This window comes from Perognathus longimembris, chromosome 2 (genome assembly GCF_023159225.1).
Source record: "Perognathus longimembris pacificus isolate PPM17 chromosome 2, ASM2315922v1, whole genome shotgun sequence".
NCBI classification, from domain to species: domain Eukaryota; kingdom Metazoa; phylum Chordata; class Mammalia; order Rodentia; family Heteromyidae; genus Perognathus; species Perognathus longimembris.
Window position 1 is genome coordinate 110513979 of NC_063162.1, and position 22115 is coordinate 110536093.

Sequence of the window (22115 nt, forward strand, 5' to 3'; positions counted from 1 at the left end):
TAATAGGCAAAGACTGGACCATCTTTCTAAAAGAAAATTGTATTCGATTATGTCATGTAGTATGCGTCAGGAACTTACAAAGTATATATACACTTCCTAAATGACAATTTAGTTAAAAGGATTCTTCATCTAAAAACTTACCAAGTAAAAATATAAGTTGATATATCTAAACTTCCCAATAGTGTATGAACTAAAGTCTAAAACCCTCAGCTTCTGTTTTAGTTTCTCTCTTCTTTCATAGTCTTCCAAGCTTTCCATTATTGTCATTCTTTTTCTTGCTATATGAAGTATGTACTGTCTATTTTACTAAACTTCACAAACAGCATAATCGGCTAAAGCCAAGAGTAGTATTTTAAGTAGTAGTATAGATCAATTTAAAGCAGATTGCCTCAGAAGGCAGCTTAAGCATTGAAAATTAAATTTGATGTAGTCTAGACAAGCTATCTTGATAATATCTTTTCCAGAGTTTCCTAGATTGCCTGTCTAGACTGCTCTAAGTTCCCCAGGTAATTGCATAATCATCTTCCCTCTGACCTCCTAACTACACTGAAATGTGACTTCCCAATTTACAGTTTTCATGCACATAAAACTCACTGAGCTTCTGAAAGTGACTTTTCTTAAAGGCTCTGTGTTTCAGAATCTCAGTAAAATACTTTCACTCCAAATCATTTCCCCTCACTAGAGAAGTTTGTATAATATTAATTTAATATTTCAGAGAAGATATTTTGGATTTATAGCCTGGACCTCTGCATTCCCCCACAAACCCACCTATATGTAGAAAGGAACAGTTACGTGGATAAATAGGAAATGTGCTGTTAGCTAGATTAAAAAGAAACTCAAAATGGGAATGAATACATTATGGGAAAAAAGATAATGCTAGAGGGAAAACATGGAATTTTACTTTCAATGGCCATCAATATTGCATAAACCTCAAATATGAAAAGAGAGAGGTGAAAGTAAGTGCAAACTTACCTCATAAAGGAATCATTGTATCTTATAATGTACAGCACCAGATGAAATGGGGTACGTTTAAGAAGGAAAGTGACACTTGCTTATAAGAAAAAGAGCAATTACTTTCACTTGAAATACACACATTTTGTTTTCTAATTTGTACGGTTCTTGATCAGAATTTGCTGCCCACTGGGACATTTTTAATTTTCACAGAAGCTATGTAGACCATGAGAACTTTCTAGATTGGAAACACAGATACCAGGAAAAGATACGACTTACTTCAGAAAAAGCAGTAAATATTGAATTGTGGTTGGACAAAAACGCTATACCCTGAGAGCAGAGTGTTCAGATGAGATTAGAATTTTCGAGTGTCTATACCAAAATTGAGTATGAGTCCACATTCTGCTTCAAGGGCTGGAAGGCAGTGAGAGGTGGGCCTAAGTCAATGTCTCATTTGTACGTAAGGATACCTAGGTCCCCAAAGGTTTAATTTTGTTTTGCCAATAATGAGACAGTCAGACAGCATGTATGCATTTTTTAGTATGATGCTGGTAGATACTTGCAGAAAGAGGTTTGAACCCTCATGAGACACCAAAGCCCGGGTTTTCTCTACTTATCTACGATCAACTTTCCCGACTCTATTACCGATCATAGACAGCATGTTCTTGACACTTCCAAAGTGTACAATTTAATGTGGAAGGAGTTCGGCAGTACTACTTCTGCAATAAAGAAAGGGGCAAAAACCAATGTGTCTGTGTTTTAGGATATCTGATTGACTATTGAAAAAATATCTGAGAAGGTAGCAAGGAGGAAATATTTGATCAGAGGCGCAAACATCTAAGTGTATAAATATGAAAACAAAAAGAACAGCGGCATATCATACCTTCAGATACTTTAAGAAAGTTCAGACTCTAGGATTTGTAGTGAAGTGGCTAGCATGTAGATTAGATCTTATATTTAGGATTCCAGAAATATTCTGTGGACAAATCCTTTTGAGTTTTAAGCATTTCTGAATTCCATTTTGGAAGTAAATCCTGTGACAAATAATTTTCTCACCACTCGAACACTTTTGTTCTTCTCATGACTTAGTGCCAAAAGTTAAAGAAAAAAGATTTATAATTGAAGGTAATTGACAAACACAACTTGCTGTTTTCAATATTAGCAATGTGTGCTAATGTTTAATGTTTGCTAAAATTCACCTAACTATAATCCCTTCACTAAATTTTTCTCACAACACATCTTTTAGCAGCAGTAGTTAAATGAAAGAAATATTTTCTTTATTTTCTGTATCAAGATAATAATCAAGAATATAAAAGCAAAGCTTAGCTGAAACCGAACTCCAATGTCAATAGTTCGGAGGTCAAATGTAAAATCACCTCAAATCATCATGCTCATAGATGTCATCTTTTCTTAATTCTTAGATGGAAGAAAACAACTAGGTAGTAGACACTTCTAGCTGAGCATGGAAATAGAGGGCAAGCTGGCACTACACAAATGAAAGAGAAAACAGTGCAAGCTCAGCCTGCTGACATCTGCTGCTTTTGCAGAATGAATTGGACTCTGTAATGCTGGGTGAAAACAAATGTTTTCTTCCTGCCTTCCTCCTGTTCCACAGTTATTGTTGAGTGATGGCCTTATTCTTTTTGTATTCACAGATTAAAATTAAAAACAGCATCTGAATTTGAAATAAGTCCCAATGAATAGCAAAGCAGGCCCTAAAAGAGCTGAAGAAGTTAGTAACAAAGCATTTGAATAGGAAAAGGTCATGAATAAATAGCACTTTTGAAAGGCAGCTTTACCTCAGGATGATGTCCAACTTCAATATAGGTGCAAACTGGATGAAAAGCTCCAGTTCCACAGGCGTACAAGTGAGTTTGATTATAAGCCTTCAGGACCTTAATGAAATTAGCACATTCTTTCTGCAAAACAAAAGGAAGGCAGTGAGCTGTAGCAGTTGGCCTATCTGAGGTGCTGTCTAAGGTTCTGGAGTCTTGTAGCATATTTCTTTCATATTCCTTTCTCAACTGTTTTAGTGCTTATTTACCATTGTATTATTTTACAGCTATTATTGCAAGCATTAAAAATATAAGCTTTCACCAGGTGCTGGTTGTTTATGCCTGTATTCCTAGCTACTTAGGAAAGCTGACATCTGATGATAATACTTCAAAATCAGCCCAGGAAGAGGAAGTCCATAAGACGCTCATCTCCAGAAAACTAGTAAAAAGCTTGAAGTGGAGGTCTCACTCAAGTAGTAGAGGACCAATCTTGACAGAGAAAAGTAAGCAAGTATGTGAAGCTTTAAATTCAAGCCCCACTACTGGCACAAATATTTATATCTATCTGTCTCTGTCCATCTGTCTATATGTTTATATATCTATCTATATCTGTAGTTTCTCTTGATCTTGGGGGTGTAACAAATATAACATGACCAGTCATAACTCTTTCACTAAAGCTATTTTAACTATTTGTACAAAAGTTGAATAAAATTTCCACATAATCAGCAATATGATTTTCCTAGGCATAAGGAGAACAGCAGTTTTTACACAATAAATTACCTACATTAGATGATGACTAAAAAAAAGTTTCCCTACAAAAATTAATGTTGAATTTTAGCAAAGAAAAAAATGGCAGGTAACAGGAAGACCAAACATTATTAGTGATATATTTAAAATTTCCAAGTAAGTATTAGCATTCTACATAGCAAGAAGTAAAGTGAAAAGTTTTTTTTTGTTTTTGTTTTTTTTTTTTTTGCCAGTCCTGGGGCTTGAACTCAGGGCCTGAGCACTGTCCCTGGCTTCTTTTTGCTCAAGGCTAGCACTCTGCCCCTTTAGCCACAGCACCAGTTCTGGCCTTTTCTGTGTATGTGGTGCTGGGGAATCGAACCCAGGGCTTCATGCATGGGAGGCAAGCACTCTACCACTAGGCCACACTCCTAGCGCCATGTGAAAAGTTTAATAATAAATTTTTTTTAAAAGAAGTACAGTGAAAATTTTTTCTTGATTTGCTGTTAGATTTTCTTAAGTTTTCTTTTTGTTTGTCTCAGTCTGTAATCATTTGAAATTAAGAAGTAAGTATATAACTGAAAATAAAGGCAACCATCCAGAAAAGACTAGAGCATAATTGGGACAGCCAAACCTTATCAGAGGACTGAGTCAGTCAGAACGTTTGTGAATGTTCTAAGTCTGTAAAGTATTCTCTATGACCTTTGACTTCTCAGGTGTCTACTAAGAGTGTATTTGTACCTATGTAGTCAGTTGGAGTTTATAACTGAAGTGTTATAATGACTTGAGTACATTTCCACATGACTTTTGTATTCTGTCTTTGCAGCTGATGATTTTGTCCTTACCTCCACTGGCCCATAAAATAAGAACCAGACAACCCAATGTATGCAGAATAATTGGCATTTAAATTCAAAAAACTGCTGTTCAGCACAACTTATCTTTCTAAGTCTAAACAGAATCATAACCTTTGAATACATATATAGGTAAACACATACAGATATGAATTGGATTTACTTAAAGTAAAATAAAGAAGTCTCAATTTATGGTATCTCTTACTTTCTTAGCATAAGTAGTATATGTGAGATGAGATAACTAAGACATATTTTTCCTACTATTTTATCAACTGGATACTAAATGTTTCTTTTATCTGTTAAATCATTACAACAATTAAAATTATGCACTGAATTCTGATGACTACAATTTGCTCTATATGAAAAAAATTCTGTAGCTCTAATTGTGTACATTTCTCACACTGCAAAGGTTATATTTTAGGTAAAACAGTGTAACAGATAAAGCTCAACTTTCACGAATCTCGGGTACTCTTCATTCTGTTGAGTTATCCTCCTTTCCCGGGAGGATTAGGAATGAATGTCTGGGCAGAGGAAGGAACTTGCGGAAGGAAGGGAAACATCTGATAAACTCGTTTACAAATGAGGCATTCATGAATCTAACCCAAAGGATGCATTTGTACTCTTCGAAATTCAATCATGTGAAAAGAAGCCATTTTTCAGGAATATTTTACTTTGAAACATGTAGGTGGCCACACATTTTGTTTTCCCATAAAGACATTCCTCTCTCACTGTGCACTCCATATTAAAGTTTACAAGATGATGAATAGCAAAATCCAGCACCGTATGTCAACACCAAGATATGGGCCAAGTATATCTTTGTAAGCAAATGGATATTCTAATAAACAGAGGAATGGCAGACCCAGATGGATGTCTTGTTCATTTTAGACAAGAATAGGACTTTAGTTTGCCACCATGCATGTAATGATATGCAAGCCATTTTATACACTATCCCAATTTCTCTTGTTCTATCAGTGACTCCTGAGTGCCTCCTAAAAATTTAAGAACAGAGTATGGTTCTGCATAGTAAAGGTGGAATATAGTATATATGTGTAAGAATTTCAAAACAATAGAAAGGCTCATGCCACCTCTGCAAATGTTATAGATACTATATGCCTTTCATTTCTAATAGATTAGATAGCTAATTAGCAATTTATCAGTGGCTAAGTCTGTCCTTTCAAGGAAATTTAGCAGATTATAATTAATGCACCAAAAACTCTCCAAGCTTTTCAGAGCCACAAAATTGGACCACACTGAACATCAAACTTCCAATTTGTTCTCTATTAACAGTTATAAAAAGAACCACTATACTATGACATCTATTCTTCTCCAGGGTCTCTGGAACAAAATCAATCACCAGACTATAGCTGTGAAACCTGGCAAAGAGTTCCACTGAGAATGCTGATAACAAGAGAGTCTATCTGTGTTACAAAGCAACTAGGCCCAGCCTATTGGCCTAAGGCCTGGAATGATCTCTTTCCTTGTTGGCAGCAAGTTGTATAGCTGCCATGCCCCTGGGCTACCTCAGTATTATTTTGAAAGTGAAGGCTGATGAAAATAATGTGGGGAGCAATTCCGTGGGCTTCCAGGGTGAAAAGATGTTGAAAGGAAACAAAAGTATGGAAGGAAATACTTTCAAAAATGGGTTAAATATAGCTGAGAGAAGAATTCTCCACCACAATGGAGGAGGAAAGGGAATTGAATGGACTGGACAGAGAAGGTCCCCAAACTTGAAAGAGACATATTATTAAGGATTTGTTCTTAACAGAAAGCCCACACAAAAGAGTATCAGTCCTTTCATTCATCTGTCTTTACTTGCTGGTTTGTGGCTGCCAAGGTTTTTTGAGTGTTCCCAAACAGGATATTCATTTCATTTGGAAGCAAGTTGGACCTTCCTCTGAAAAAGAAGGAAACGTGGCAGCAAAAGGAAACACACTTCACACATTTCTGCTCTGGGGAGACAGAAGAAGAGTGTTTCTGACCTTTTCTTGAACCATGACGTTTTTAAAACTCAGAATGTAATGTACTTTTTGGCATTAAACTACTGCCCTGCTTTGCTCAGCAATGGTGGATTTACAGTGTAATAAATACAGTATAATCAGTCCGAAATGAATTCATTACTCAAGCCTCAATCCTTTTTGGAATATACATTGGTGTACATAAGATGAACTTAGCAACAAGACTGCTTCCGGAGAGCCAAATACCTCTCATTTTACTGAAATTTATTCTAGGTCAACAAGACTTTAAAGTTATTATTTTAGATGTAATAGTGAAGGCAGTAATAATCCAGTAAAACCCAAGGCTACACCTGAGAAGCAGTGATCATGTTCCTTAGTGACAAACTGTCTATGCTTCTTTTTTAAGGGTTTCTAGTCTAAGTCTAGTGGGTAGAGGAAGTATCCATGAAAATATTAGCCTGAAGAAATAAATTTAAGAGTATCTATCACCATATATATACACAAGAGCCAAATGCACACGGATTCAAAAACAAACATTGCAGATATCTAGTGCTGATTAAACTGTGTTACACAGACTTTTCTTGGACGGTTACAAAAATAAAGTCCATCCATCTGTCAAAACAACTGCTCCATGCATGAAAATTATAACAGAATTTGAAGTGTTTTTAACTAACTTCCGATCATTATGCTTTCTACAAAAGAATATAATTTACCTCCAATTCCAAGTACCTCCTTGCCTTTTCTTAAATTATGAATAGAGCAAAGAAAATTTACTTTAAACGAGGAAGAAGAAGAAGAAGAAGAAAGGAGAAACGATTGTGAACAAGAACATTTCTTTATACATGTATTCAGTTCATGATTAATCCAACAATTTGTACTGGTTCAAACATAATTCAACTCTAAATGAATGGGCATAGAAAAGCATTGCCTCAGGTCAGTAAGAATTCACTTTAAAAGAAGAAAAAATGTTTTTAGCTCATCAGTAGTTCCTATAGAAATATTTCAATGTCTTATCCAGCAGCTGGGAAAGCAAAGGAAACCTTTTCTATCATGGGTGGATACATTTTGCATGAAAATCCACTAATAAGCTTAATTCCTGGAGTTAATCTGTTGACTTTCTTTTTTTCCCCTCTGGTCAATTTATTTGGCAAGCTAGCTGAATACTTGAATCTTCTTGCCAAACCAGTAATCCGTGAGATTGTTCCTGTCACTCACTTTATTCTTCCCTCTATTTAAGTTGTCTCATACTTATCTCATAATAATGCTTTCTTTTTTTTTTGGAGGGGGGGGTTAGTGTGCTGTTACAGTTGTGATCTGATCATTCAAAATCATATATTCCTAATAATTCACCAGTCACTAAAGATTAGCAATCTCTTCATCAAAGTGGCATAAAACTAACACACAATCAATGCAATAATCACATTGTCCATCTCTTGCTTAATTTGTGACATGGAATTGTTTTGAGACAGAGTCTTGATCTTTAACCCAGTCTAGCCAGGGACTGCAGATCACCTCAACTGCTGGGATTACAGGTCTGTGCAACCACACCTTTTTAAATGTGTACCTTTTTAATGTCACCCTTTGGTAAGTAGGATGTTTTGTTCATTTTGGATGATATTTTTGCCTTTGTTATTTAGAGAAATCATGGTATAGTAGAATTCATTGACCGTTCCCCATTGTTTTATGCCTTAATTCCAGAATCTTAAAAAAATATTAATAGAATTAAAGTTATTTCACACATAGTTAAGTCTGTAAGTAGATTTACACTGACTTAAGTATTATATAATCATTACAATTCAAAATAATTCAAAATAATTTTTTGGTAATTCAAAATAAATTTTAAAATGCTTTGAATGATATTGTAAACTGAAGATTGTACAAGATCAAGCCATTTAAATATTCATATCATTGCTCAGATTGATGCCTTCCCTTTCCAGATTGACTATTTTGAAGTTATAAAAATATTAAAATTCTGTATACATACTTTCATTTACATAGTTTGAAATGTTCATACTTGGTCAAAAGGATTATAACACATTAGCACTGAAGATCACGATTTAAGCAAAAGCTTACTGCTGTCATTTTCTTCTACTGTTGGAAAGAGCACCATTGAAATGGCATGTGGACTAGACCAGCTTTTAACATTTATATTTATTGTCCTACTATGTACCATCAATCTCATCTTCACATTTTTACCAATGTTACCTTAAAGTCCATTGTATTTATATCTAGCACAGGATTTCTTCATTACCTATTCCAATGAATATAAAAAAGTGTAAAATATTTTGTGAAATCTGCCTGAATATGCTTCCTTCAGAGAAGCTTTTAGTTACAGTACTTAGGTGATTTCAAAGTAACATTCTTCTGGCTCTCAAAGGGCACACAAAGGGCAAGTTCTTGTTGTTTATGCCATACAGTACCTATGACATTGATTTACAACTAGTAGAAAGATTTACAGCCTGAAAAGATTACTATGGACAACATTATTTTGCATATTTAATGCTCATATATGCCTTTATCATAACAGTAGTCATTACTCAGAGACACCAATGGTATCTCCAATCATACATGAGAAAGCAGAGGATAAAGGAAGCTCTAGAGAGATGTCTGAAGTTTTTCAAGTAAGCCTACTTTACTACCTGTATTTTTTTTAAAGTTTTTATTATCAAACTGATGTACAGAGAGGTTACAGCTTCATACGTTAGGCATTGGATACATTTCTTGTACTGTTTGTTACCTTGTCCCTCATACCTCCCTCCCCCCTCCCCCTTGCCCTTTCCCCCCCTGAGGTGTTCAGTTCACTTACACCAAACAGTTTTGCAAGTATTGCTTTTGTAGTTGTTTCTCTTTTTTTTACCCTGTGTCTCTCAATTTTGGTATTCCCTTTCAATTTCCTAGTTCTAGTACCAGTATACATGGTTTCCAATATACTCAAATAAGATTACAGAGATTCACTTACCTGTATTTTTAATATTAAAAATTTTAAATTGGTTTTGATTATAGTCACCAGTGCTCAAAGTACTATAGAGAACTATACAATTAATATACAATTAATAATACAATATACAATTAATAATATCAAATGTTCTTTTAACGTATTCTCTCATGAAGGGAAAGTTCCTAATCAGGTTAAGTACTTGGGCATAGATATTTAGGTATCTGAATTATTGAAACAACTCAGTAGTCTGCAAAGGTAATCTACATGTTTTCTCTCTTTTATTTTGCTTTTATAAAGAATGTACAATTAATTTGCCTCATAAACATCTTTAAAAGTATAATACTAGAAAACAATTTTTACCATAAAAAGCTGTTGAAAATACCTGTTGTTAAATATGTAGAGAGTTAATCAATTATTAAAGCAAGATATAAGGGACTGAAATCTATTTTTTCCAAAATTCATACCCTGGAGCTTTAACCTCTACACAGCGTTGTGGTCTTCTGATTTGTGTGGAATTAGATATTATTAAAGAGGTAAGTGCACAAACTTTGTTTGCTGTTGCCTATTTTATTAAATATTTTTTTCAAATAATATCTCCACAATAATCCTTCCAAAGATACATGTACCTGTTTGTACATATGTTATATATTCGTGTTTATATGTGTATTTTATGCATGTATTCACACCCAAATATGCATATATATTAACTTATATACAGAATTTCTGGATAAATTAACATTTTAAAAAAGATTTAATTTACTCTCAAGTATTTTCACTTGAAATATAAAATTCTCAAATTAGGGAAAGATCCATAGCTACTGGAATCAAATTATGATAAAATAAAAATCAGATGAGAATTGTTATTTGTATTAGCCTGATAAAGTCTGTTCTATGTGGAGTAGAATTACTGAGGCATCTTCCATCTGCTGTGTAACTATAAGAAAATTAATTAGACTCTCTTAATTTAGTGCCTTCAATAAAGAAAAAATGAATTAATGGCACAGCCATGTAACATAATTATTGTGTATAGAACAGTATGAAAACAATTTCCCTATCTTAAAACAATCTTCATTTGATTGGTTTTAATATTTTATTGACATATAACTGCCACAGAATTCCACATACTGTAAATTGCACACAGTCTTCCAAGAACCCAGTTATAAGCTGTTCATTCCTTCTGAAGACAGGGTTAAGAGAATTTAAGCCAATACGTGGGTATAAGCAGTTATGGATTTAAGAAAATTGGTATTGAATATTCATTTGTGTCCATTTTTCTTACGAAAAGCAGATTTTATTTTGCTTACTAAATTTCCATGAAATTCCAGTCCCAAAACAGGTGAGGATCATAAATTATGATCATTCTTGTGGAAAATGACAAGATTCATTGTTTCAGTCAAATAGCAAGTTATGGAAATGGCACTTCAATCACTGTAAAGGAATTGAACTGTGTCATCTTAAGTATGCTGGAATTACATGCCCTAAAATTCCCAGTTCTGAAAGTTGGCTCATGTCGGTCACGTAGGAAATGCGTCTGAGTCTTGGGAGGCAAGAATTAAATCATATCCATAACATGCAAGACTCTGATCTGCTGACCAGCAGGTTAACAGCTGGCCAACAAGTTCCTATACCTTATCCTAATCTCACTCCTTAGTTTCTCAAGGCTCTGGTTTTTACCTCAGTCCATAATGAAATATACCAGGTTCTTTAAGTCACATCCATCTACAGGCAGTAGGTTGGATGGAATGAAGGACAGATGCTGGTCCTCATTCCTCATTGCTCTTCTCATTTCATATTCAGCACTCCATCCCAAATCCAAGTCTGGTTTCCTTAGAAACCTTAGGCCCACCCTCTTTGTCAGAGGGCTTTCAGAGATGTATTTCCACATCCTGCCATTGTGTAAAGTCCAATCTCTACAATATTTTATTTTCCTAAAAAAATTAGAAAAGCTCAGACTTTTGGTTAAATCTTAACTAGTGGACAACAATTACTACAATAGTACAAATAGCTCATTTCAGTATATATATATAAGATAATTATGAGTTAGAACTATTTAAAACATATATGTATACATATGCATGGTCATTAGTTGATAGTATTATTTATTTATTTTCAAATAGGATGATTCGTCCTGTGTAAGTTTATATTAAATATAAAATCCAGGCTGGGAATGTGACTTAGTGGTAGAGTGCCAAGCATGCATGAAGCCCTGGGTTCAATTCCTCTGCACCATGTAAACAGAAAATTAAAAACAACAAAAAAAGCTGGAAGTGGCGCTATGGCTCAAGATGTAGAATGCTAGCCTTGAGCAAAAAGAAGCCAGGGACCATTTTCAGGCCCTGAGTCCACGCCCCAGGACTGGCAACAATAACAACAACAAGAATCTAAAATCCATAAAGTATATTAACTTGATTTCAAGCAAGATACTAAGTGTATGTTAATATTAACTGTATATGGAAACGCAGACCTATATGCACAAATAAAAAATTTGTTTAATATCATACATTGCATTTAGTATAGTTAGCATTTATTTGAATACAATAATGTGTTCTTAACACATAATAGCAAAAGTAATGTTAGTATCCTCAATCTCCAGAAATAACGTCAAGCTTTTAGAGAGAATTATGTTTATATCATTGTCCTTACTGCCCCTAGTAATACTAAACTTAGATATACATTGAGGTGAAATCATACAAATAGAATTTTGTAAACTTTAGTGATAGTTTTTGGACATAAAAATGATGGAATTTTTATTGTCACTCTTCTAAATCAAATAAATATAAACAGCCAAATGTTGAACATACAGTTTTTTCCATCTTGAGCTAGTGTACAGCATCTATATGAAAAATATTCTGATAAAATGCCAACTACTAGCGACCGCATGTCAGTGGAACTTGGAACTACTTGCTTACTATGAATTCTGAAAATATTGTCCCAAATCTTTTTCCCAGTGGAACTGTCAAAATCATACTAGTAGACCTTACAGAGGATAAAATGCTTACTCTACTCTAAAAGTATGCACACTGATACAATGGTAACTAATGGTGTACAATCAATTCCAAGTAATAATTTGCTAACTGTTGATAAATACTTGAGCTTTGCTTCAACCATTTAAGAACTCAACTGATATGTCTAAAAAGGAATACATTTCAAAACCCTCAAACTCTTAAAACTTATATAAAATGTCTCCAAATCATATACTGGTCTTATTTTAAGCAAAAAAAAGTGCTTTTAATAGCAAGTTAAAAGAATTTCAAAAATTTCCTGGGCATCATGGCATATGTCTGTATTTCCAGCACTCTTGAAGCCGAGATGAAACCATCATGAATAGGAGACCAGCCTGGGCTGCATAGCTAGAACCTATCTCAAAAAAGAAAACCAAAACGCCTCTCTGGCCCACCGCATGTGCCCTGGATTTAGCAGCAGAATAAGTTCTCTCTCCCGCTCGAATACCACGTGGTGTTCTCCATCACCGGTTGTCTACTTTAATAATTCTTACAATGGCCTGTTCAATATGGACTCAACCTCTCACCCCACTTCTACAATTGCCCCTTCCATTCCTAGCCTTCAAGGACAAGTTAATGAGGCACCTGCCTGGGGTGAAATTTAAAGAAGTGCTAAAAAGTTTCAGTGATGGTGATAAGTAATGCAAAAGTAATTTTAATGCAAAATTTTAAAGCAGATCAGTAAACTAGAGCCAAGTATTAAAAAAAATTAGGAAAAAAACCCAAATAACAACCAAAGAAAAATTCTAAAAATGTAAGTACATGAGAGCAGGTGGACCAATTTCTGTGGCATTAAAAAAAAACATCCATTACTGGTTACCATCCAAAATTAGTCATCTATGTAACTGAAATGCCATCCACTTTTTATCATTAGACCATCATCTTTCATGTATGCCATCACCTAGAAATACCCAAAAAGTTCAAAGTATGTGTGATTTCTACTCTTTGTAAGATAGCAGGCTAGATCTTGGGTCATAGGTAAAGGATTTTATTATACATAGAAATACCATATGCAGCACATCAGCCTTTATACTCTGTGGTTGTCTTTGGGCAGTGAGAAGAAGCCAGGTCACACCGATTCTTGATGAGTTCCACCATAGCAGAGGGACCATGGTTGTGTATACTGAAGTATTTTTAAATGGGTATGGCATGCTGGCTTTTAGATCTTGAGAAGTGGAATGCTCACTATACTAAACAATAAACATGCCTTCCCTTTGTCCCATCAGGAGACATGTTGCACCACTACTAAATGATTTTCAAAGAAGCCTTTTGCTTTATAGGAAGATATTATTTTCCAAACATACTTAAAAACTAGTTAACAAGAGCTCTGCACTTAAGATGGGAGACAAATACATGGAAGAATTTTGATATTTAATGAAACTTTGTAATTTTTGTAGGTTGCTAAATTAGAAAGTAATTCGAACTATTCACTTAACAAAACCCCATCAAGCATAAAGTGCCTCAAATAAAATAAACCCTGACCTTTGAGCATTGAAAAATAAATGAAATTCAAGGGTTGACATGTGTACGTTGGAATGTACCACAACTTAACACATGTGTGCAGTTTCAAGGTCTTAACTGCTTTACCTGGCAAATTAGTGTTACTGAGCTCCTGATATCCCTAGTACATCATAAGGGTGAGAAAAAAAGCTAAAGACAATAGTTAAATAAATCATACAGAATTTCAAAAATGTCCCCAAGTTCAAGTGCAGGATATTGCACTTTGAAATGCAACCAGGAAACGAAAATGAAGAGAATCTGCTTTTTTTTTTTTCCGTCTGCTCAGATGGTTGAAATTTTGATTTCCAATGCTGTTCAAAATATTTCGAGCAGTCATACGGTTGCCATTTGGTTTTATTGAAACTCAGTGCTAAGAGAGATGGTTTAGTAGGATAAACAGAGAATATTCGGAGAGCTATTGATTCAAAACAGATTTTTACCAGTTTAGCATGAATTCAGTTTTCATTTGCAAAAGAAGGTCAGAGAAGTTAATCCATCTATAGAAATATTATTGTGAATAAAGAAGTGAATTTTAAGCCCTAGGAAAATATAAAACATGAGAGCAGACAGACATAGGCAGAGTACAGATATCTGGCTTTCTTTCTAATACCGTTATACATAATGTATTTTTTCAAATAACTTATACCAATAATGTACAAGTTAATGAAAACCTTTTACCTCTACTGATAGTGATGCTAGAAAGCATTAAGGTTTAGAACCTACAATACCAAGGAAATAAAGCATATCAAATAAGGTGGTGTTTTAAATGTTGTATATTCATTTCTAAAAAGGAAAGTATAAATTCATCATCAGAAATGTCATTTGCAGCAAAGAACGGAGTCTGAGTGCATGTATAATGTGTGTGTGTGTGTGTGTGTGTGTGTGCACGAATGTGCACGTGCCTACAGATTCCCTCTTTACCACAAAGTTCATTCTTTGTGGAATAGTTACTCAAATTCAAACTGCTGCTTTAATGTATAGATTCATGCAAACTGAGCAGAGTAATGATGGGGTACAATGGGGTAGAGGTTTCCAGATACATGGGAGAATGGGGAGAGGATTTCTTTTTCTATATGAGACCATGCTGAATGACAAGAACTATGGGAGTTCAATGCAATTGCATGTCCTCCCATCCTAGGGACTATAGAGGTACAGTCATCGGAAAAACAGAAAACAAACAAAACAAAACAAGAAAAATATTCTCCTTAACAAACTGAAAAGTGACCTATTTTCAAGATGCCTTTGTCCAAATCTGGATATATTTATATCTGAATTGAATGAGAAGACACCATCTCCCCAGAATAATTTGTTTAAAGGCTCTTCATTTACAAATGAACCAGTAGAAAAAGTAAAGCCATATTTCAGAAAGCAAAAGGAAGAACACACAGTGAGGTTGGCTCATTTACTTTATATGAATGTTTCAGGTCAGTTCTTGTTTTCATTACAGTACTATGTTGGAGTCTTGATGGCTACAGAATCCACTCAGGGTTGTTTCTTGTGGTTTCCAGGATCTCATGAGTTTTTTTTGAAAGGAATTACTGTCCACAAATCCAGCCAGCTACTAATTACTCAAAATACAGTACAGAATTTCTGTCAGAATGCCTATGGGGTTATTTCAAAAATAAGGCAATGTTTGGGGAAAAACAAAAAACAAAAAACAAAAAAAATCACTTCTTTCTTCTTGGTCTTTTTGTGCAAATTCTTTATTTAAATTATGGTATTTCTTTCCTGGAGTTTATTCATAAGAAAATGTTGTAAAATTCAAAAAGTCATCTAATCTCTCTTCTGAAAATCAATATAATGAATAATATGGAAAAAAGGATCTATAAATGAAAGTCCTGAAATAACTAGCAACTGCAATCCATCCCATTTTCTATTTCTCTCATACTGGCACAAAAGTAATAACTCTTTTTCTTATGTCTACATAATGCATATTCTTCCATTTAATAGATGAGATACCAAAGGCCCATACTCATTACTCAATTTATTCAATAAAATAAGTCAGTGAGTAGATACACTTAAAATTCTTAACCTCTCTGAACTTCATTGTTCTAGATATTCCTTTCCAAATAGTTCATATGGATCAGTTTGAGACTGCAAAAAATTCATAGGACATTTTTTTATTTTATAAACTTTCACTTAACCAGAAAGTTTATGGTTATATGAAATTGTAGGATGATTGTATTGACATATTCAGTCTTCTGCCCTAACTTAACTCTAGCCAAATTCCTCTGAATGGTCTTCCTGAAAGACTTCTATATTGGTTTAGGCTTCCTTCAGCTTTATCAAAAATCCTGCCCACCAGTTTAAAAAATGTACAATGCTCTCAAATAAGTTTACCCCAAATTCTCCTCTTCTCTGACATTTCCTGTTAGTAATTGTCAACCTCCTTATTCTCTTCAGTCTATTCCTTGGCTCCATCTTCATCCTTTAAATTGGAATCCAATTTTTTCATCATCACACAAAACCCATCTTACTAATGCTCCTGTGTGAAGTGTGAATTAACTACATTTAGATAGTGTCCTGGGTAATTTTTTAACACAATACCAATATTTTATATGTAATTAAAAAAGTGAGTCTCTCATGTTTGTGAATGTGTAGATAAATTAAGGTTAGGAACTCCCTGTACTTTGTGTACCATAATCTACCTTTCTTCACCTATAGCCAGCAGTGTTTCCAGACTGACATATTCTTTTCCAATGAACTTAAATGCCACCTCTAAACCTGACATTCAAATATCATTTTAGGCAGTTGCTTTTAATCAACCAAGTCCTTTGATTATGCTTATACATCTAGATACAGTATGTTTTATGCAGCAAATAGAATGATTTATGCTAATGCTATATTTTACCTCAGGAAAAAACTGATTTCTACCACTTTTAGAGTTTACGTTATTCATTTGGATCTCCATAATTCCCAAGACAATGTCAACTGGATTCATTCTTATTCAAGAAAGGAAGAATAAAGCAGGAGGAAGCAAAGAAAGAAAGGAGGGAGGGAGAAAAGAAGGGAGTAGGCAAACTATAAGGATAACGAAAGAAATGGAATTTAATTATGATGACTTTGAAATAGGAACATTTTGTATTTTCAGGAGTATACTTATGTAAATCTAATGCATAAAGAAGTTGACGTTTAATGTAAGCATATAATCTACATACATATATGTTCAAGGGATTATGTTTCTGCTTCATTAAAGAATATTGTATTTTTATCTACTTTCTTTACATTAAACTGACAGAATTTCTAGAATAGAATATTGTTATTTTTATCCCCAAGAGTGATTAAATCCACAATGCAGTTTGTTTAAAATTACAACAAACAAAGTAGATGACGGAGTACAATATTATTTAAGAACAATTGGGTAGATTAGTGCTTACCAAGATATCTTTTCCAGCCCACTTACATTCATCTCTTCTGGTATAAGATACTGGCCATACAATCTAAGGACAAAGAAGAAACATTATTTTCTGCCAATTTTATTTCCAGGATTCAGAATTGCACATTTTTTCCCCCTCTCTCCTTTTCTCTCTATCCATCTCCCTGCTTCCTTTAATTATTCACTGCCCTTCCTCCTTTACTCCCTCCTTTCTTTTCTTCTTTATTTTCTTCCTTTCTGAGGGGGTAGATATTTAATGGAAGCATTCTACATTTGGGGAAGATAAAGACAGAAATGATGCCACAAATACCATAGCTCTATGAAAAATTCATCCGCCTACTGTGAACAAAACATAAAGTAGTTGAATATTTGTTTATGTTTTCAAATCTACTTTTAGAGTACATTCTTCCCAATGGTATTTATGTTAATTTGGTGTCAGTGTTAGATGGAACAAGATATTAATTGTGCCTTGGGCAGTTTACCACATTTCCCTTTAGAATAACAATTCAAATACTCAATGAAATCTAAACAAAATGTTACCAGTACCCTAGTAACCCAATTCAAATGAATGCTATCTGTGTTAGACAAACAATTGATTGTACCATTATTCAGCTTCCTCTTCTAGAAACAGTAGTCACAATTAACTACATCCATGTCAAAGAATAATCCACAGACAAAGAATAATACATTATGTATACTCATCATGTGTAGTCCACCATGATTGATTACTATTTATGTGAGAACCTTTATATAACTTAATATCAGTGTTTAGAAACTTGCACAAAAGTTGTGATATTCAATCTGGGAAATTAAGGCCAAAATAAATGAACAAAATTGTGGTATCTATTGAAGTAACATATGATACCTTGATAGATGAACTTCAAGTTCATGTCATAAATACAAAAGGCTTAAGAATAGCTGGTGAGGCACTTTTTTTGGTCATTACACTTTCAAATTGTGTGTTCTCTTCATTAACATTCTTTTCTTTCCAAGTAGGTCTATGTGTCTAAATTAAAACTGCAATCACTGACCAAGTAGTCACATAATAAAAACATGCAAGTGTAGTAAATGAGTTCTCCTGCCACCCTCATTACTCTGACTTCAAAGATACTGCAGTGATTTCAAGACATTCTCATCCCCCTTCCACCCTAGTCCTGTCGCCAGGTTGCTTGTGAAAGCTCAGGTGCTGGTGATAATGAGGCTTGAACCGTGGGTCCTAAATGCTCTATTACTTTACTCATGCCTCAAGCCCATTTTTATTTTAGTTATTCTCATGCAATGTCTGTCACTTTTTCTTGGGGTCAACCTTGTGAGTGAGAGCCTCCTTTGGATGAAATCCTCCTACATTCTGGTAGCTGGGATTATAGATGCATTCCACAACACCTGGCTTCTTAGTGAGGTGAGGGTCTTAATAACTCTTTCCTGGATTGTGGGAGCTCTAGAGTTCTGTGGGGACTGTGGCTGGCTGCAGGAGATGTGACTGTGTGCTTGAAGTATGAGTGATACTAGTGGAAAACCATATATATACATATGTGTGTGTGTGTGTTGTGCATATATATATATATATATATATATATATATGTTGTGTTTTTAATCCTATGTCTAAAGACACAGGCTTGTGAGTTTTGGCCTTTTGCAGTACTCCTGTAAAAAGAAAGTGTCCCTGGAATTATCTTCCTGAGGATCCCTTACTGAAACTATTTAAGTACTTCCTGACTTTTTGTCATCTACCTCTTTGAGTGTACACTTTTGTCTTTTTTCCTGTAACAGCTTTAAATTGCTGTGGGCTAATATGAATTTTTAAAGCAGGGTTTGGGACTCATCTTCTGCTTAATCGTATCATTTAATTAAATGCCTTCCTCACTCTATGGTGGTAATCCAAATAATAATTATTTTATAAACACTATACTGATATATCACTTCCTGGGTATCTCTTCATATATTGCCATAGAATCTGCTGCCACCATCAGATTGACACTGGATTGACTACTGTCTCCCCTCTACAAACTACAGTCTTGCTGATTGATAACTCTCACGTAACTGGGATTACAGGTGTGTGCCACCATGCCCAACCCTGAGCAAAAGTAATTTTAAAACTAAAAAAAAACAACCCAAATGAGTAACAATTTTCATAGAAAATTCTATGGCACTCATGAAGATCAACTGAGGAAGTTTAGAAATCAATGAACTTCCAAAATTAGAAGAATAAATACCATGGTGATTTTTCAAATATCATAATTTTATAAGTAAGTCCTTAGCTTATAGCCATTTTGCGTTTCTATGAAATCAATAAAATTTTATTGTTTAAATGATGAAAATATAAGATGAGTCTTAAGTGTAATGATACATCTATTGAATACATAAATCAGCTTTGAATACAAATCTTTATTTTATCTCCAAAGTAGCATTCTCGAACAATAACAAAACATTGGCCCAATTAGCCACTGTTTGAAGGCTATCATTATATCCATTTTAATATATGAGTATTTGAGGCATACTACTTTCTTGCCCTCAACGTAAAGAAGCTCAATTAGCAAGTACCTTCTACAGGAATGTATGCTGGAAACCACTCAACCATGAAACTCACGAAAGTCAAAACTGACTGAGAGAAAATGCTTATGTTAAGATGCACTATGCACAGATAGTAACATAACTTCTACTGTGTTTGAATACATGTTCATTTTCCACAGCATATAAATGAATAAGGAATATGCATAAAGTTCTCATCCTGCTGATACCTAAGTGACTGACCCCCCTTTGCAAAACTAGGATATTTTAAAAATGGATAGTCTAGATTAGCATTTTCAAAATTTTGTTTAAAAGGCCAGGTATCGAATATTATAGGCTTTGTGGAACAGATGTTCTTTGTCACAACTTTACTGGGATAAGAAAAAACTGGCAGACTATATGTAAATGAATGAGTGCCTACGTTCCAGTAAAAGTTTATTCATACACTAGGTGGCATATCAAATCACAGACATGGCTAATTGCTTGCTGAATTTTATACATTACAGCAATATAATGAGAGGCAGAAATTTATAAACATACATAAGCATAAATAGCATATGAACTCAGTTCTGACATATTTCTATAATATCTTAAGTATTTTCATTTATGTAACAAAATATATAATTATGGAAAACCATGGTAAATGGAGAATTTTATCATAATTATTATTAACACACTGTGATTTCTTTCTTCTAATTTTTATGGCTTACTATGCCCATTTGCCATTGTCATTAATTTTATTCACATCTGAAACAAGAAAATAGTTACTTAAAATGAATTTTCTATAATTTGTCTGTCTGGCATTAGGTAATCAATATATAGAAAATTCTATAAAACACAAAAATATGGAATGCACATGTTAGAATAAATATACCTTTTGAAAATCCTTTATATTAACCAGGTTGAAAGAAAATATGTGGTCCTTTGCTCCAACATACAGTCTACTCCGTTCCTCGTCCAAAAGAAAAGTATGGTAGTTGGAGCTGTTGGCCAACCCATTGAAAGTGATCAGATTGTTGGATTCCAACATTTCTGCAAAGTAACACAACAGGACACTGGGTGTTAATGTGAAGTTCTACATGAACAGAGACTATCGGTACATATCATTCTCATGACTGAATGAGCTTGTTCCACTGCACTGAATGATCAATAAGAATCAAGCCTTAACATTTCATTGAGAGGGAATCACCTACATTCATTTGCTGATTTCAAACACAAGATGTGCACCCAAAGTTCAAAGGGAAAAATAACTTGTCTATCCATCCTTGCTTAGAGGAATCTATTTACATGGAGCAATAGATTAGAATGATCAATGGTCATCATGTTTTTTAATATTATGTTTTTTTATCATTATGCTTAAGTTTTTGTTTGTTTGCTTGTTTTAAGCCATTTGTTTCAAACTACTAGGGTATAGGTATTAAAAAGGCACTCTGACCATAAGGGGATGAAAATTAGCTGCCTCTGCAGAGCCAGGAGTTATATCATTGGATCGTTTAGAGAGATTTTTTTTTTATCAAATTAAAGCTATAATCTTCCATTTATAGTGTTAAAAGTTATAAACTACCCTAGAACCAGAGAAGTCAAATTAGATAGAAAAACAAATTTAAAAATAAATAAATAAATGAGAGCCAAACCAAACCAATCCAAAAAGACAAAACAATATTAGTTCATAATAAATCATAAATATTTAAAAGAATAATTAAGAATTGAAAATGTCTTATGAAAGATATAAAGTGGAATTTCATTTGAACCACTCAGAAGCCATGTAGAACAGCTTTGAGCATCACAAAGAAGAAAGCATAGAAAAAGAACTAGCACAGCTACAGATTTGGGTATCATCCTGTCATGAGTTAGAATAGGACATGACCTAGGTATGTATACTAGGCAAAGTCCCTTCAACACCTGAGCCTCAGTGCTATATAAGATGGGGTTTGTAATACATTTTTTATGAACATTGCTGTGAGAGTAAAATTTGACAATGAATGTAGAGTCTAGAACAACAGTTTGCATATGAAGCACTGAAGTAAAGAAGACCTCTTTGTGTAAATACAAGTTAAATATGAGTGTATTTGAACTTCTTGACCAGACATAGGAAATTAAGGTACAGATGGACTATACTGAAAACAGTTGTATATTTTTAAGGTAATTTTTAAAAGTTTTCTTAGTCAAACTTTTCATTGCCCGGATAAATCCATGTGTAAAATAATTTAAGGTAGCAAGTAATTACTTTGCCTTACAATTTTAGATCATAATTACACTGCCTTTAAGTATTGTGGCAAAAATGCAGAAACAGCATGGGGGAGGGGAGCAGCAGAGTAAAGCTATTCACCTCATAACAGCCACAAATGAAAAAAAGACTACAAAAAGGAGCCATGGGCAAGATAATTCCTTCAAAGGCATGCAATCAGTGATATCTTTGTAAAAATTGCTATAATTTGGTATTTCTTACATTTAGGCTCTACTACTTGGGCTATACTCCCAGCAATCATTTCAAATTTGGAAGATCAAACATAATTATTTATTATTATTATGT

The 22115-nt window shown here is 34.0% G+C and overlaps 1 protein-coding gene across 1 annotated transcript in view; it reads right to left on the bottom strand.

Annotated features, from left to right (window-relative positions):
- Sema3a (semaphorin 3A) overlaps positions 1-22115 on the bottom strand; it is a 188042-nt gene that overhangs the window by 108926 nt on the left and 57001 nt on the right. The window contains exons 2-4 of the mRNA XM_048339923.1: positions 20457-20614; positions 17076-17138; positions 2751-2870 (exon numbers count right to left, since the gene is read on the bottom strand). Of these exons, the coding sequence (XP_048195880.1) occupies positions 2751-2870; positions 17076-17138; positions 20457-20614 (341 nt within the window). The remainder of the gene's footprint in view (positions 1-2750; positions 2871-17075; positions 17139-20456; positions 20615-22115) is intronic.